At 40.3% G+C, this 16,287-nt stretch overlaps 1 protein-coding gene across 3 annotated transcripts in view; it reads left to right on the top strand.

Moving 5' to 3' along the window:
* Positions 1-16,287, top strand: part of UNC79 (unc-79 subunit of NALCN channel complex) — a 222,807-nt gene that overhangs the window by 125,519 nt on the left and 81,001 nt on the right. For 2 of the 3 annotated variants that reach the window (XM_055417627.2, XM_088829774.1), the window contains 5 exons: positions 3,147-3,433; positions 7,159-7,341; positions 7,881-8,043; positions 10,546-10,695; positions 11,278-12,495. In XM_055417627.2, the coding sequence (XP_055273602.2) occupies positions 3,147-3,433; positions 7,159-7,341; positions 7,881-8,043; positions 10,546-10,695; positions 11,278-12,495 (2,001 nt within the window). The remainder of the gene's footprint in view (positions 1-3,146; positions 3,434-7,158; positions 7,342-7,880; positions 8,044-10,545; positions 10,696-11,277; positions 12,496-16,287) is intronic. The other variant, XM_088829773.1, reaches the window with a different exon arrangement.

The following is a 16,287-nucleotide window of genomic DNA, read 5'->3' as shown; positions in this document are numbered from 1 at the left end:
GTTTACAGCTTTCTTTGCAAAAATGCGAAAATAAAATCTTTTAACATGTTCAATCTCTATAGTTAAAACATATATAAGAATTTCATAGACTAGAATTCAAAAGTAAATGTGTTCATTGTCACACTTTAGAGAAAATATTATAGGCATTTAGTTTTAAAATGGAAATTTTATATCCTTTATAGATACCTAAACCAGTAATATTGTCTTTATCAATAAAGAAAGTTTCAGCTTTCCTAACCTCATTTTTCTTAGGGGTTTGATTAACTTTTCTTAATGAAGAGTGGTGCCAATCACATTCTTAACAGTCCTTTAAAAGAAAGACAATATACAAAGTACAGACTTTCAAAGCCCTCACTTGGAGGAGTGAATTATTGGAATTAAAAGAGATTTTTTTTCACTTTATGAGAAAAGTTCCATTAACCAGTTCTTTAATACACTTAATGGTTTGTTACACTTAATGGTTTGTTAAAGATCACTCATTACTCAGGGAAAGCAAAAAGTCACAACCTTAAAGCTAAGCATTGCAGATCAATGAAGATCAATCTAAAATGAAGATAGGGCCTTTGTGAAATGATACTTAGTCACTGGGAAAATATGATTTGATTTAAATCATTAAAGTGACACACTTTGAAAATGATTGTCTACTTGTGGTGGGGCAAAGAGATTTGAAATCTTTAAAGTTGAAGTCTGATGGTTTATTTTCTATACTTGAGGTGATAGAAGGAAATGGGGAGTCCATGACCTAGCTGAGCCTTGTCTGGAGCTCCCTTTCTTCTGTTTGAATTCCCTGGACTCTCAGGGCTAGACAGCAGAGGTGCATCTCTTTCTTGAATGCTACTCAGTTCTATTTTTAACTTTGGGGCTTTGGAGTCTAGCCAGTTTGGACTTGGAGGTGGCCGAGCAGAACTGAGTGATGTCATACTCTCCTAAACCTTGCCCCCCAGAGCTAAGATGAATTGAGGAATGAAGCTATAGCATCATAACAGCCATCACTTACTGCTACAATGGCATTGAACCCTGCAGGGAACCTAGATTCTCACACTTGTCAGGTTTTTGGCCCAGACTTGCCCAAAGCAATAACCTCCTTCTAGTTGTAAAGTAATAGTACTCTGAAGAAAAAAAAATCAAGATTAAATATTTTTCAATGCTGAAAAGATAGTTCTCTAAACTTTTAAAATGAGGATTTGGTCTGATCTTCTATTTCAAACATTTAATTATAATATACATCAGTGCTTTGTATTTATGACCTTTCATGAAATAGGATGTTCCACATGAATTGATTTTTTTTTCTGGTGTCTCATGCCTGCCTAATATATTAACAACTGACTGACTATTCCTGCAAGTGAAACAGCATCATAAACAAATCTTTAGGTTTTATTTGAATAATTTTTGATGAAAAACGTCTCTAAAGTACACTGCACATATTTATTCCTTCATGAACAGACTATGAGACAGAAAATGTTGTTAATGTCCAAGGGTTATAGTGAAGTTTGTTAGGTGATTTCCCCTGTATTAGACGTTCTTAGACTTAGTTGATTCTGTGACCTTTTCACTCATTGCCAAGATCCCATCTTAGGGTATCACTTTTGAGCAGATCAACATTCTTCTGATCATCTGGGGGAAGACTAGACAACCAAGCACATAAACTGTACTATGTGCAGTTTCAAATTAGTAAATTTGGAATTTGACGTTACCTCAGAGAAAGTGTTTAGGCTCCAGACAACTAATTTCTGTGGTCCCCAGAAAACATTCCTTCTATCTTGTTTCTCTGGGTTGATCCTGGAAGACAGATTGTTTGACAGATTAGTTGAGAAATTAAAGAATATGATTGACTACCTAGCTCTTTGTTGTATCCTGCATGCTGTCATTTAAATGGATAGAATCAAAGTTAATGATTTGTAACCAAAGCTTGTCATCATTTAGAATGTTTTCTCTCAGAATGGGAGATGGGAATGATGTGTGCTGGTCTAACCCACCAGGCAAAAACTTTGTTTCCAATCCGGAAATTCTCATGTAAGGAAGGAGATGAATGCAGAGGGTATTTTGAATAAGGCCCCAAATATAAATATAGGAGAGCAAATCTCATTTTTCCTTCCCTCAAAGTCCTAAACTAAAGGGCAGAAAACAAGGGGAGACAGGGTATAACATGTCAGGGACCTGTTCGGATGTGATTATTTGTTAAGTTAAAAGTAATGTAGTGGCTAAGGTATTTTTTCTTTGCACGTGAACTTTCAGCTCACCTTCATGTGGCGTTTTTCTGTTTTTCAAAGTTCATGCTTCTTTCTTTCTGTCTGTGCCCTCCCCCGCCCTTGTGTGTTTCTCATTACATCCAGCAGGGCTAATAATTTGCTATTTTTAATTTTGAATGTGTAATTAAAAGAGTACACATTGCTGTTATCTCAGGATTTGGAGAAGGAAAAATTTTTTTTGGCCTCAGTTGATTTTTGAACATAACTGAATTGAGATAATAATTTAAACCAAGTAACCCAATGGATGTTTTAGTTGCTCAGCAGATTTGGTGAATATTATTTTGTGGTTATTCTTACCTATTTATTTTACAAAGCTGGAAGGAAAATGTCTCTTTATTAAGATAAAACTTTGCCAAGGTATTTAAAAGTTCTCTAAATTCAAATTTTGTGTAGGCATTTGTCTTGCTGTTTGAAGATAACTTTGCTTTCTAGTGCCATGTTTTTATTTGCATTCCCTTATTCTTCCCAGATGGCACTAGTGGTAAAGAACCTGCCTGTCAAAGCAGGAGATATTAAGAGACCTGGGGTTCAATCCCTGGGTGGGGAAGATCCCCTTGAGGAGGGCATGGCAACCCACTCCAGTATTCTTGCCTGGAGAATCCCATGGACAGAGGAGCCTGGTGGGCTACAGTCCATGGGATCGCATAGAGTCCAACACGACTGAAGCGACTTGGCACACACGCATTTTTCCCAAATTGGTTGTTGATACAACAACATAACTTCCATCCTGGGAGCAGCGCTTTGCTTAGCAGGCCATATTATGTCTGAGTTTGTCTAGAACAGACCTTTAAATATTTTGAGGCAGCAGATAAAGTGGTGCTTTATCGATAAGTGAAATTTGACTGTAAACTTATTTGTGGGCTAGCCACCCACTGATGGCCTTTCTTGTACTGACAGGACAACAGTCCCCTGAGAATGACAACACCATCAAGGACCTGCTCCCTGAAGATGCTGGAATCGACCACCAGACAGTGCACCAGCTGATTACAGTGCTCATGAAGTTCATGGCCAAGGATGAGAGCAGCGCCGAGTCAGACATCAGCAGCGCCAAGGCCTTCAACACGGTCAAGCGGCACCTGTACGTCTTACTCGGCTATGACCAGCAGGAAGGTTGCTTCATGATCGCACCTCAAAAAATGCGCCTGTCAACTTGCTTTAATGCATTTATTGCAGGAATTGCCCAGGTAAGTGGAAGCTTTCATGAATCATGCCATTAGGCTTTTAGTACAAACGAGTCATTAAATTCCATTCAGCCAACATTGGTTGAGTGTAAAGTTTTGCGCAAGTTACTTTATTGTGTTAGTCATTCAGTTGTGTCTGACTCTTTTGCGACCCTGTGGGCTGTCGCCCTGCCAGGCTCCTCTGTCCATAGTAGCCATTTCCTTCTCCAGGGGATCTTCCCGACCCAGGGATTGAACCTGTATCTCCTGCATTGCAGATGGATTCTTTACATTCTGAGCCACCAGGGAAGCCCAGGGGTGTATAGAAGACATCAGCAGCCTGATAACATAAAGGGAGTTGGGGATTTACAGGGGGTGCGGAGGGAAGTATACATAAAACTTAGCATTTAAGAATTAAAAAAAAAAATTGTTTATTTATTCTTGGCTCCATTGCTGTATGTAGGATTTCTCTAGTTGTGGTGAGCCCGGGCTGCTATTTGTTGCAGTGCACGGGTTTCTCATTTTGGTGCCCTCTGTTGTTGTGGGCACAGGCTCTAGAGTGTGGGCTCAGTAGTTGTGGCACATGGGCTTAGCCACTCCATGACATGTGAGATCTTCCTGGGCCAGGGATCGAACCTGTGTCCCCTGCATTGGCAGACAGATTTTTAACCACTAGACCACCAGGGAAGTCCAACACTTAGCATTTCAGTCATTTTCAAACGTACTATTCAGTTGCAGTAAGTATATTCACATTCTTACGTAACCATCACCACTTTCATCTCTAAAACTTTTTCATCATCCTAAACTGAAACTCTATGCATTAAATAGTAAAGGAGTGTGGAATTTTTGTTTGTAGGTTTTTTTTTTTAATCCTTTATGTTTTTTGGTTTCAAGTGGAGACTTGAGTTAATTATTCAACTTACTTCATATCATATTATCATCATTTGCATTTTTCATGTTTCTTTGCTACTCCTAACTGCTGTGTTATATACCATGGTGTATATTTCTCATGGTTTAACTATCCATTCCCTCAGTAATGGACACTCATATTGCTCCCAACTCCTCACCCTCTCACACAGATCAGTAGTAACCATTCTGTACAGTCCAGTGTTAGTTGCTCAGTTGTGCCTGACTCTTTGCAACCCCATGGACTGTAACCCACCAGGCTCCTCTGTCCATGGAATTCTCCAGGCAAGAATACTGGAGTGGGTAGCCATTCCCTTTTCCAGGGTATCTTCCCAACCCAGGGATTGAACTGGGGTCTCCTGCATTGCAGGCAGATTCTTTACTGTCTGAGTCATCAGGGAAACCCCAACCATTCTGTACATGCAGCCTTATTCAACATGTGAGAATTCTTTTGGGATATGGATCCAGGAGCAGAATTAATAGACCATCGGATATACATGGACTTCCCAGGTGACTCAGAAGGTAAAGAATCTGTCTGCAATGCAGGAGACCCAGGCGTCCCCTGGGCATCCCTTAGATGCTCTGGATAAGGGAATGGCTACCCATTCCAGTAGTGTTGCCTGGAGAATCCCATGACAGAGGAGTCTGGAGGGCTCTAGTCCATGGGTCACAAAGAGTTGGACATGACTGAGTGCCTTTGATACTTCAGGTGTATATATATGCCAATTTGACCAGTGCTACAAATCTAACTTTCCAAAATGGCCACCCTAATCTGCAAAGGGTGTAGAACTTGGGGATAGAGAGAAATGGATATGAGTTTCAGCTCTGCCACTGTTATTAAAACTGTTATGGCCTTTAGCATCCTTGCTTGTTTGCTCATTGGTAATAAATTTTTGAGGGAAAGATTAGAGTCAACATATTGAAAATCACCTTCATTAGTGCCTGTCGCATGGAAGGAACTCATGATCATAGCTGTTACCATTTAGCTCAAGCAGATCGTTAATATAGTGAACCCAGAGAAGCAATGTGGGAGCAAGATGCACGTCTCCTGCTGGTGCTGATAACCAGATGAGTCATCACGGAGACTCACCTGTCTGTGATAGAGACAGAAGACACCGCTTCAGAGAGCAAACTTCACTACCCTCCCTCCCTCCATTCTCTCTTTCTGTATTCACATTATGTGTATTTATTTTCAAACTATAAGCAAAAAATTAAAATGTAAATCCCCAGGAAGCCCATGACAAAATAAGTTACTAACATTTTGGTATATGTCGATGGCTCCAGGTTTACATACATTCCTATATACATACATACATACATAGGTGTGTACATGTATAGTTAGCTTTCAATTTACCATCTGTGTGATAAGTAGAATAAAAATCTAGGCTGCCCTCCCCTAGCACATTCTGTAACTCATGTTTCAAGGTCATTAGTAGTAGCAGTGTTAGTTGCTCAGTCATGTCCGACTCTTTGTGACCCCATGGACTGTCGCCTGTTGGGTTCCTTTGTGCATGAAATTCTCCAGGTAAGAATACTAGAGAGGATAGCCATTCCCTTCTCCAGGGGAACTTCCCAACCCAGGGATTGAGCCCAGGTCTCCTGCATTGCAGGCAGAGTCTTTACCATTTGAGCTACAGAGAAGCTCTAATAAAAGCTATCTGCTTTTTCCTGCTTCTGAATACATGTTGCTGAATTGCTCTTGTCCTCAACTACGTGTATATATGCACATATTTTTTATAACAATGGGATCATTTATACATACTGAAAATATATATATATATGTGCCTGAATGTGTGCATGTATATGCATATATATGTATATACATACGTATGTCTGGGCTTCCCTGGTGGCTCAGTTGGTAAAGAATCTGCCTGCAATGCAGGAGACCTGGGTTTGATCCCTTGGTCAAAAAGATCCCCTGGAGAAGGAAATTGCAAACCACTCCAGTATACTTGCCTGGGAAATTCCGTGTCTCTTTTAAGCCTAAAATTTGTTCTGAAGCTCATATCATGTAAATAAATTTGTACAGTATTCCATTTAATGTCTATAGAGTATTCTGTTGTTATATAAACAATCTTTTGTTTTACTAATTCCATATTGTTGAATATGGAGGTCATTTGCAAATTTTGGAGTGGCTATAATGCTGGTTATCTTTATGCATGCATCTGGAAATGCCTGTCTGATTTATTTCCTTAGGATATGTTTAATTGCTGTTTAGAGGCTATGTGCTTTTTCCTGCTTCTGAATACATGTTGCTGAATTGCTCTCCTGAAACGTTTGAGAAATACTCTTACCAGTGGTGTCTGAGAATGCCTGTTTTCCTCACATAATTACCGACTCTACATGCTTTCATTGATTCTAGGTAATAGTTTAATATGACTTCCCAGGTGGCCTAGTGGTAAAGAATCCACCTGTGCGCTGAGTTGGGACGATCCCCTGCAGGAGAAGTACAGCAACCTGCTCCAGCAGCCTTGCCTGGAAAATCCCATGGATGGAGGAGCCTGGCTGGCTACAGTTTACGGGGTCTTAAAGAGTTGGACATGACTGAAGCCACTCAGCATGCACACAATAGTTTAATAGGACATTTTCAAAGAGGAAATTTATTTTCAGCATATAATTAAGTAGATAAATAATTAGTTCAGTAGATAAAATGAAGTTACAAGTTTTTAAATGTCTTGTGAGGTTGGACTTTTGTCCCTTTGTGGATACTGGCCATTATTAATAATATTTTGTGAGAGACATGTTAAATATTTTGCTCATGTTTTGATGGTTCACAGTTTTCCTTTTGGCCTATAAATAATCTTTACAGTCTTCCTTCAGTTGTTAATGTTTTTCTGTTTCAGGTTATGGACTATAACATTAATTTGGGAAAACACCTTCTCCCCTTGGTGGTTCAGGTGCTCAAATACTGCTCTTGTCCTCAACTCCGGCATTATTTCCAACAGCCACCTCGTTGTTCCCTCTGGTCCCTAAAGCCTCACATCCGGCAGATGTGGTTGAAGGCCTTGCTTGTCATTCTTTACAAGGTGAGTTGCTGTAGTCAATCTTTTCTTGGGTGGAACAGTTCTTTTAGAGAACATTTAAGAGATCTAAGCTTAAAATTTTGTAAGATAGTAATTTGACCTTCAGGGGAAGATTCATGATGTGCAACTAGTGTTTAGAAGTGAAGAACTTTTGGAATGAAAATAGAAATGTAGACCATGCCAGTATATACTCTAAAATGTTTAAAGCCAAGTACAATGAACATAGATCCGTAATCTCTGTTTATGCTCAGAACCTCATATTTTATCTGTGTATTAATTATTACATCAGAAAACAAGAAAACTATTTAAAATTGTACTCCTGTATTATGTTTATGCCAGCTCATTTTCTTGAAATGAATTAAAACTTACAAACTGGCATGCATTGCCATCCATAATTTGGTGCAAGAGGGTAAGACCATGGTAAGAATTGATGTCTCTTCTTACCCTGAAGAGACTGAGAAAAATAGCTGGCAAGATCAAGTGGAGAAACTTACCCTTGAAAATAACTGTTTGTATTTTTCTCCCTCCATGTCATTGAGCAGTATCCATACCGAGACTGTGATATCAGCAAGGTCCTTCTGCATCTGATTCACATAACAGTCAATACACTCAATGCACAGTATCATAGCTGCAAGCCCCATGCCACGGCAGGACCTTTGTACAGTGACAACAGTAACATAAGCAGATACAGCGAAAAAGAAAAAGGTACTTTACATGTCTCAATTCTATCCCAAACTCAGCTTGCATACGTAATACGTTTCTGGACAGTGTTTTCCTTAGACCGTAGAGGAGCACTCCCAGGTACTATTCTGGAGTAGAAAAAAAAATGACCTTCTGCTTCATTAATTCTCCAAATTTCCCATGAATGTTGCTGCTTCCCTTTTTTTAAAATGAGCACTCAAGAGAAATAATCGATATGCTTCTAAATCTCCTTTCATGAGAAACCATGTTTTGCAAAAAAAAAGAAAAATTGTTTGCTGTCTGGTTAAGGAGACTTTGTAAACCTTTTCCTTCGTATTGGAAACATCTTGCTTTGGGCCGTGAAATGATTCTTGGCTGGTACTCAGTGGTGTCATGATCCTGTCCAACTCTGGTTTGCTTCTGACCTTGTGATTAGATTTGAATGAAGTCTAAATGTGCTGAAGTGGTCTTTCCTAGCCTCCTTATTCAATAAGAATTAATTTAAGGCACCTGAAGTCAAATGATTTGCATAGGTTTAAATTATTTCTAGTATCAACAATTTTTTGTATTGATAGCTTTTCTACAAAGGAGGCAGCAGAATGAAACTTTAGCTAGAGTAAACTTCCAGCCTGGATATTTTCAGGTGAGAACTGTAGAGCCAAGATATGTGTTTTTAGTGTCTGTTGCAGGGTGACTAGACTCATGAAAGATGACATCATCTCATCCAGTTCTGGGGGAAAGTCAAGTGCCCCATGACTCTGAGTAGTGTTAATAGATTCTTTTTTGGTAGAACTGCTCTGCAGATGTCTGAATAGGATGGATTAGAGCCAGTGTTCTATTGTTCATTTATTACCAAAAAGTTCAAGACTCTAGGTTGGCCAGAGATGGGACTGAGAGAAAGTTCTTTAAGTTCTGATACCATTCAGATCCTTCCTGAAGAATATCTTGTCTACCATCTTAGGTCCTAGTTTCTGGGAAATGGGACAGACTCAGTTAAACTATAGATGTCATCAGTGTGGGCTCAGTACTTGGGCCAATCCCAGATGAACATTTCTGGGTGAGAGGAGCCATGCTGAAGTCTTCCCTGTCACTCTCATTCAATCCATTTGGAGAATTATCATTGATACAAAGTTATGTAAGGGAAGTTGCATAACTCTTGCTCCAAAAAAGCTGTATTTTTCAAAGGAGAGTATTTTTAAAAACGTAATAAATAAAACAGAATGTTTTATTGACAGGCTTCCTCATCATTGCAGAAGTTCAATAGAGTTTTGTATCCATTTTGATCATTAACGCTTATATTTTTTCATTTGACCAAAAGATTATTTTGATTACTTTGTCTAGCATCTGCTGTTCAAATTTCATTTATTTATAGAATCTTGTGTTTTAAGACAGAATCGGTCCTTAAAACTTAACTCTAAGCTTGTACTCCCCTTATACTCAGAGAATCTTAAATAATCACAATCATACCTGAACCTCATTTTGTCATACAGGTAGATATAAATGTAGGCCAAACACTGTGATTTCAATGATGTTGAACTTGAATAGTAGGTTAATTCCATTACTGTGGTGTTAATGCATTTATGTAGCCTCTTCTCTTGCTGTTTTGTACATGGCTTTGGCCTTTTCAAAGGATAAAAGAAGAAAATTTATTAAGGGAATTTTGTGGGTTGCAATATAACAACATTTTCCTCATTTATGTGTTTTGGGGTTTCTCTTTGATTTAAAAGTGGCCAAATGGGGGTAGAAAAGGACACAGAAACAAGCTTGCTTGGACTCTTAGTAACCAGTTTGTTTACAGAGCCTTAGGACCATAACAGTCAAAGATTCCTTCTGGGATTCATAAAAGCTGCCCATGGCAAACTAGAGAAGAGTCTTACTTTAGTGGAGATGTTATTTTCTGTTTTCTTTTTCCTTTGTTTCCTCTTTCAGTCCATAATCATTTGTGAAGCTTTTGAGATGACCAGTGGCTTTTCTAAGCTTTTTCTGTGTGTCATGTGTTTCATTATCAAGTGTAGAGTACAGTATTTTGCATTCACAAAGTATAAGGTGCATGTACTGTTAGGCTGTGTCTATGCCAGTTCTCAGATCCCAGGAAGGCATGTATTTGTGGAAGGGGCAAGATCTACTCATTTTGTTTAATTTTCCTTTGCCAAATTAGCCTGAAAATTTACCCAAAGCAGGCACGTTTCAGGAGTGTCCCAGATTCCTGACCTGTATTGGTTATCTGGTTGTTAAGTGCATTGAAAAAGTTCCCCATGAAGGCTCTATTGGAAGACTGAGATGCCTCTTATGAAAATGCTGCCCTTTGTGACATGGAAATTGAGGGGCGAACTTATAACAGTTTGTTCTGCTCAACTTATGAATAATTTGACACCTGAATGAAATGCCCGGCTGGGCTAGACTTGGGCTGCTGCAGGAACCACCCCAGACTGTGTTCCATGATGCTTTCGTTGAAATGCTTGTGTAGACACAGCCTAAGAGAGAATAACCTCTTAAGTGTAATTTTGACTTTCTCTCCCCAATTAGAAGAAGATAGTGTTTTTGATGAATCTGATATTCATGATACACCTACTGGACCCTGCAATAAAGAGTCTCAAACTTTTTTTGCAAGATTGAAAAGGATAGGCGGCAGCAAAATGGTGAAATATCAGCCGGTTGAGATGAATGTTCAGAGAAGTATGAATTTTTTCCTCTTAGTAATTTTATGCAGAAATGTTGTACTCTACCATTTGTTTGGGGTGAAATCTTAATTTTATTATGTTACTACACATTTTAATACTGTTGATTTTATATATATGTATGCATAACCAGTATATATATATACACACTTATATATATACGTGAATTGACAGATACATCATTAGCGTCATGATTGTCTTAGAGGGCCATTGCTTGATTTGATTTGTTGCGAAATGTTTGCTTCCCTTCCACACAATTTGAATTCAGTTTTCTAGATCGACCTCAGCCAAAAGCGATCCCCTCTCCAGCACACAAATGAATAGAGCTGAGGGATTATCCTGAAGCCTGATTTTGGAACTAAGATCTTAAACTGCCATTTGGGGGTTCTTTCATTCCAAAGTTTTCTGGTTTTTGAAATTAGAATGAACCTGATGAAAACTTGGCTAGAAAGTCAGTTTTCCCTTTTGGTGGAGCTGAGGTTGTGATTATTATTGATGTCAATTGTATGCCCAAGTATGAGGGGAAAAGAAAGTTGAAATCTCCAAGTAAAATAGTACTAGCTTTTTCTGTTTTAATCAGGTGAAATAGAACTGGCTGAATATAGAGACACGAGTGCATTACAAGACAACATCCTACACTGCGTGAGAGAAGAAAGCATTCAGAAAAAGAAGCTGCGCTCTTTAAAACAAAAATCTCTTGATATAGGAAATGCAGACTCCCTCTTATTCACGTTAGACGAGCACCGTAGGAAGTCCTGCATAGACCGCTGTGATGTAGACAAGCCTTCTGCCCAAGCTGCTTACTTTACGCAAAGGCAGCATGACCACGGACGGTCTAGACAGAGTTCCGCTACAAGGCCCGACAATGCCGACATCCCCGAGAACCTAGCGGTGGGAAGTTTTCAAGAATCTCGGAGGCCGGTGATACCAGAAGTTAGGTTAAATTGCATGGAGGCATTTGAGGTGAAAGTTGATTCCCCAATAAAGCCTGCCCCCAAAGAGGATTTAGATCTGATTGACTTGTCCTCAGATTCAACATCTGGGCCTGAGAAGCGCTCTATGCTCTCAATGTCGGATAGCGACTCTCTCGTGTTTGAACCTCTTCCCCCTCTGCGAATAGTAGAGAGTGATGAAGAGGAGACCATGGACCAAGGGAACGAGGGTGCCACTGGTCAGAACGCTGCCTCTTCTCCCTCCGTCCCCAGACATCCCTCTGTCCTCAGCCTCAGTACAACGCCCCTCGTGCAAGTAAGCGTGGAGGATTGTTCCAAAGACTTTTCTTCTAAGGACTCAGGAAATAACCCGTCTGCTGGTGACAAGGACGCCTCTCTCATAGCTCTGGAAGACCCCACAGACTCTGAAGAGTTGGTCAAGCCCGAGGAGCTGCAGGAGTTTTCCTGTGGCAGCCCACTCACGCTGAAGCAAAAGCGAGACCTCCTTCAGAAGTCGTTTGCCCTCCCCGAGACGTCACTGGACGATAACGCTGAGCCCAGCACTGAGGAGGAGAAGCCCGGTGGGCTGATGCCAAGTTCAGGGGCAAAAACTGTCCTCCTCAAGGTCCCTGAAGATTCGGAGAACCCAATGGAGGGTGAGAAGCCCGACGCCCTCGCTGAATCAGACACAGAACAGAACCCCGAGAGGAAGGCAGAGGAGGAGGGAGCCGAGGAGTCGGAATTTAAGATTCAGATTGTCCCCCGGCAGAGGAAACAGAGGAAGATTGCGGTCAGTGCCATCCAGAGAGAGTACCTTGACATTTCCTTCAACATTCTAGACAAACTGGGTGATCAGAAAGATCCAGGTGAGCGCCTCCTTCTTTCTCCCAGCCTATGTTCAAGTGTGTGCCTCTTACTTGTGAGGGTCTTGGCACTGAGTATGCATCAGACTCTCAGCCTTAAAATGTCAGGGGATGACGTTATCATTGCTTTATTATCACTCTGAACCCTTTCTGCTTACTGCAGCGTGTTGGATTCAGATGTGGTTCTGTTGGCTCCATAAATGTTTTAATATTGGTTGTTCCTCAACCCTGCAGTTAATTCTTGATCACCTTTGGCAACAAGAGGCAATGATAAATTAATATCAAGACATTCCAAATACCATTTTTGTTTTCCTCAAACAACAAAAGTCATTAATTGAACTCTTTTTGCTTTCTTTTTTCCCTTGCTATATACTTCAGTGAATTATGATACAGACCAAAGGAGGAACAAACAGGAAGGGGTAAAATAAAGAGTACTTGGAATGATTGAGAATTGATTGTATAATCATTTAGGGTCTATAGCTGATTACATATTCTAACCAAATAGCATCAGCCTGGCAGACATGGTGTGCCCTTGGGAATCAAGATGAGCCCAGTTACATCCCACCCTAATCCATGGTCACCAGTTGATGGTAAAACTGCCAGAGACTTGTGTTTCCTTGGAGGCACTGATTCTAAGAGGGATTAACTTGAAAAAGTGACAAGCCGATAGTCTGCCTCATCCTAAAACACAGTCCTTTGCTCTGTTATCATAATACTGATCAGGGTGTTTCTTAATTTCTCAGCTCATATCTTTAAAAAAAATAGAATGGGAATCTTCAGAAAAAATAGGAATTGGTCTGGGATGATTATTTTAGTAGATTCATAGACTGAAAGACATTGGGCAGTGACAAAAATCTTGGGGACCTCTAATCAGCCCTCATTTCCTGCAAGAGGACACTGGCACGGAGGAGGTGATGTGCCCTGCTCTGGGTCATCCATTACTTCTCCTCTACTCCACAATAAAAGCAGCTCCCAAGAGAACAGACTTGGCCTTTTTATTTGCTCCAGGCATTTCCTGAGGTTTCTAGCAGTTCTCTGCCTCACAAGACAGAGCTGTGTAATCTCAAAGGTGCCCTGTAAAAATCTGTTGAATGAACATGAATGTAGTTGGAAAAGGTCATGCTCCAGTAAGGCAGCAGGGGAAGAAAAAGATTCTCATGATAACAAGAAAGTTTAAGAGTGTTTCTAAGGAAACTGGGACACCTTTTTATTATTTGGAGCCAAGAAAATTTTTGCATGTAGATGGAGGAAAGCACTGACCTATTATAGAAACTATGGAGGTCAATAGGTGGATATATAAGGAACCTTATAAGGTCTATGAGGGCATTGCAACCCACTCCAGTATTCTTGCCTGGAGAATCCCCATGGACAGAGGAGCCTGGTGGGCTACAGTCCATGGGGTTGCAAAGGGTTGAACACAACTGAGTGATTAAACACATAAGGTCTATAGATGGGTGTATAAGAAACCATTTAAGGTCTATAGCATGGGTATTTAAGAAACTATATGAGGTCTCCTGGGTGGATATATATGATATATAGGCTGTATATAGGTTGCCGTATGTTTGTTTGCATGTGTCTGTGTGTTGCCTTCTTTATTCATCCTTAGGCCAGATTGTTCCCCAGGCTGCCAGGGAGGAGATTGGAATTATATTAATATGTTACCAGAATAGGAAGGAAAGTATCTGACAATTATGATGACATGTATTTCAAGTTTTCATAGTATAGATTATACTATCATAATAATTTTATATCTGTATAGTGTCCCACGTCCCTACAGACATACAGATCACCCCTTCCTTGCTGGGGGTTGGAAGGAGGTTCACGTGCTCAGAGTAAGACTCAGGCTCCCCCAGGCCTTCTTGCCTCTATCAGTGGTAGTCAAGGGAGACCAGACTCACAGCCTTCCCGTTGCAAATCACCTTGAGGCTATCAGGTCTCATGACATTGTGTACTTTCCCTCTGTTCATGTCAGTCCCTGCAAGAAGCCCCAAATCTCCCTTTTTCTCTCTCTCACTCCAGTTTCCATGAGGCATGTCCTGTCCAGCACTTTTCTTCCATCTTATCCCAACTCCTGAAACTTTTCCTCCATCACAAATGCATCGTGCTTCATGAGCAAAATCCATTGTATGCTCTCTCCGCTGTTTCCTTTACCTTCCTAGTCAAATGAAAGTCCAGCTCTTCCCTGAAGATACTATGTCCGTAGGCTAGGGCCAAGGTGTGGACACCTTCCTTGCTCATCATTTCCCCTTTCAGACTATTTCCACAGGGGTCTCTAAAAACACTCCACTCTGAATCTCACATTATTTACCCCGACTTTCTCATTGATTGACAATTTTAACACTGGGCTCATTTTTACTCTTTCCTAAACTGTTCCTGTCTTAATTCTCATTGATTTCAATATTAGTACAGATAGTACAGAGTCTTAGTACAGTGTCTTCTGACACTCTGGCTTCTCAGCCCCTTGAATTCATCTTCTCCAGAGACTGTTTTTCATCTTCCACCATTGCTCATTTACTCATTCCCATGATCATATCTCAGAACTTGTTATTATCAGTAGCTGCAGACTGTCCGTGATGTCAGTCCAGTGTCTCCCATTCTCTGATTGTCATTTCCTTTCTCTGGATAGCACTGTATTGATCCCGTTGCCTTTCACTATCCCTCCCCTACTTCATGTCTTTTCTTCTCGAGTCGATTATTATAATCCCTCCCTTCCTCCATCATCCCTGACCTTTGCTTTTTTCAGACTTTCTTGGCTAAACACTGCTGCTGCTGCTGCTGCTAAGTTGCTGCAGCCGTGTCCGACTCTGTGAGACCCCATCGACGGCAACCCACAAGACTTCCCTGTCCCTGGGCTAAACACAACCCTTGTCAAATCTGTCTTTCCATCTACCAGCACCTGTACCTATCAGATGAGAGTGACTGGAGAAAAACATGTCATAGTATTGACTGATCTCATTTTAAATTCATGACTACAAACATCAACTAGGGCCTTCAAGCTACTCGGCAATCACACTGTATATCCCTCCCTTATGTTTCCATCCTCCTGACTATTTCATAGCTACTTTTCCTTTCAAGATTTCAGTGTCTCTTCCTATTTGACCTAATCAGGAGAGATTTCCACATCTTCCTCCCCCATTATCTGCCTCCCTTCTGTCGTCTGCACTCATATATCTGGCCTTCCTAGCTATAGGTGAACTGTGTTTTGGTCTGAAGTCAGCCTTTCTGCATGTGGATGCAATTCCATCTCGTTTACTTACTCAAGAATGTAGGCCTGGAAATTATTCCCTGTTGCTCTTTCCCTCAGTTTTTTTTAAGAGACATTTGTCTTGAGAATTACAAACATCGTCTCATTCATCTCTCTTAGGAAAAACTTCTGATCCCAATTCTCCCAATTGTTATTTTATTTTGCTTCCCCCCTTTTAGCAAAACTTTCCCCCCCCTTTTTTTACTGAAGTAAAATTGATACACAATATTATATTAATTTCAGGTGTACAGCATAGCAATTTGACATTTACATGGTACTTTACAAAATGATCACCATGATAAATTTAGTTACCATCTGTCACCATTTACAGTAAAACAATATTGTTGACTATATTCCCTATTCTGTATATTATCCTGTGACTCATTTTTATCACTGAAGTCTGTGCCTCTTAATCCTCTTTACTTATTTTGTCCATACCTCCAATCCCCCAGAGAGTGGCAACCACCAGTTTGTTCCCCGTATCTGTGAACCTGTTTGTTTTATTTATTTTGTTTTTAAGACTCCACATATAGGTGAAATCATATAGTATT

This window comes from Moschus berezovskii, chromosome 21 (genome assembly GCF_049115385.1).
Source record: "Moschus berezovskii isolate FMDL1 chromosome 21, NW_MosBer_1.0, whole genome shotgun sequence".
Taxonomy (NCBI): domain Eukaryota; kingdom Metazoa; phylum Chordata; class Mammalia; order Artiodactyla; family Moschidae; genus Moschus; species Moschus berezovskii.
Note: the sequence above shows the minus strand (reverse complement) of the source record. Positions and strands in the feature narration are given on the sequence as shown.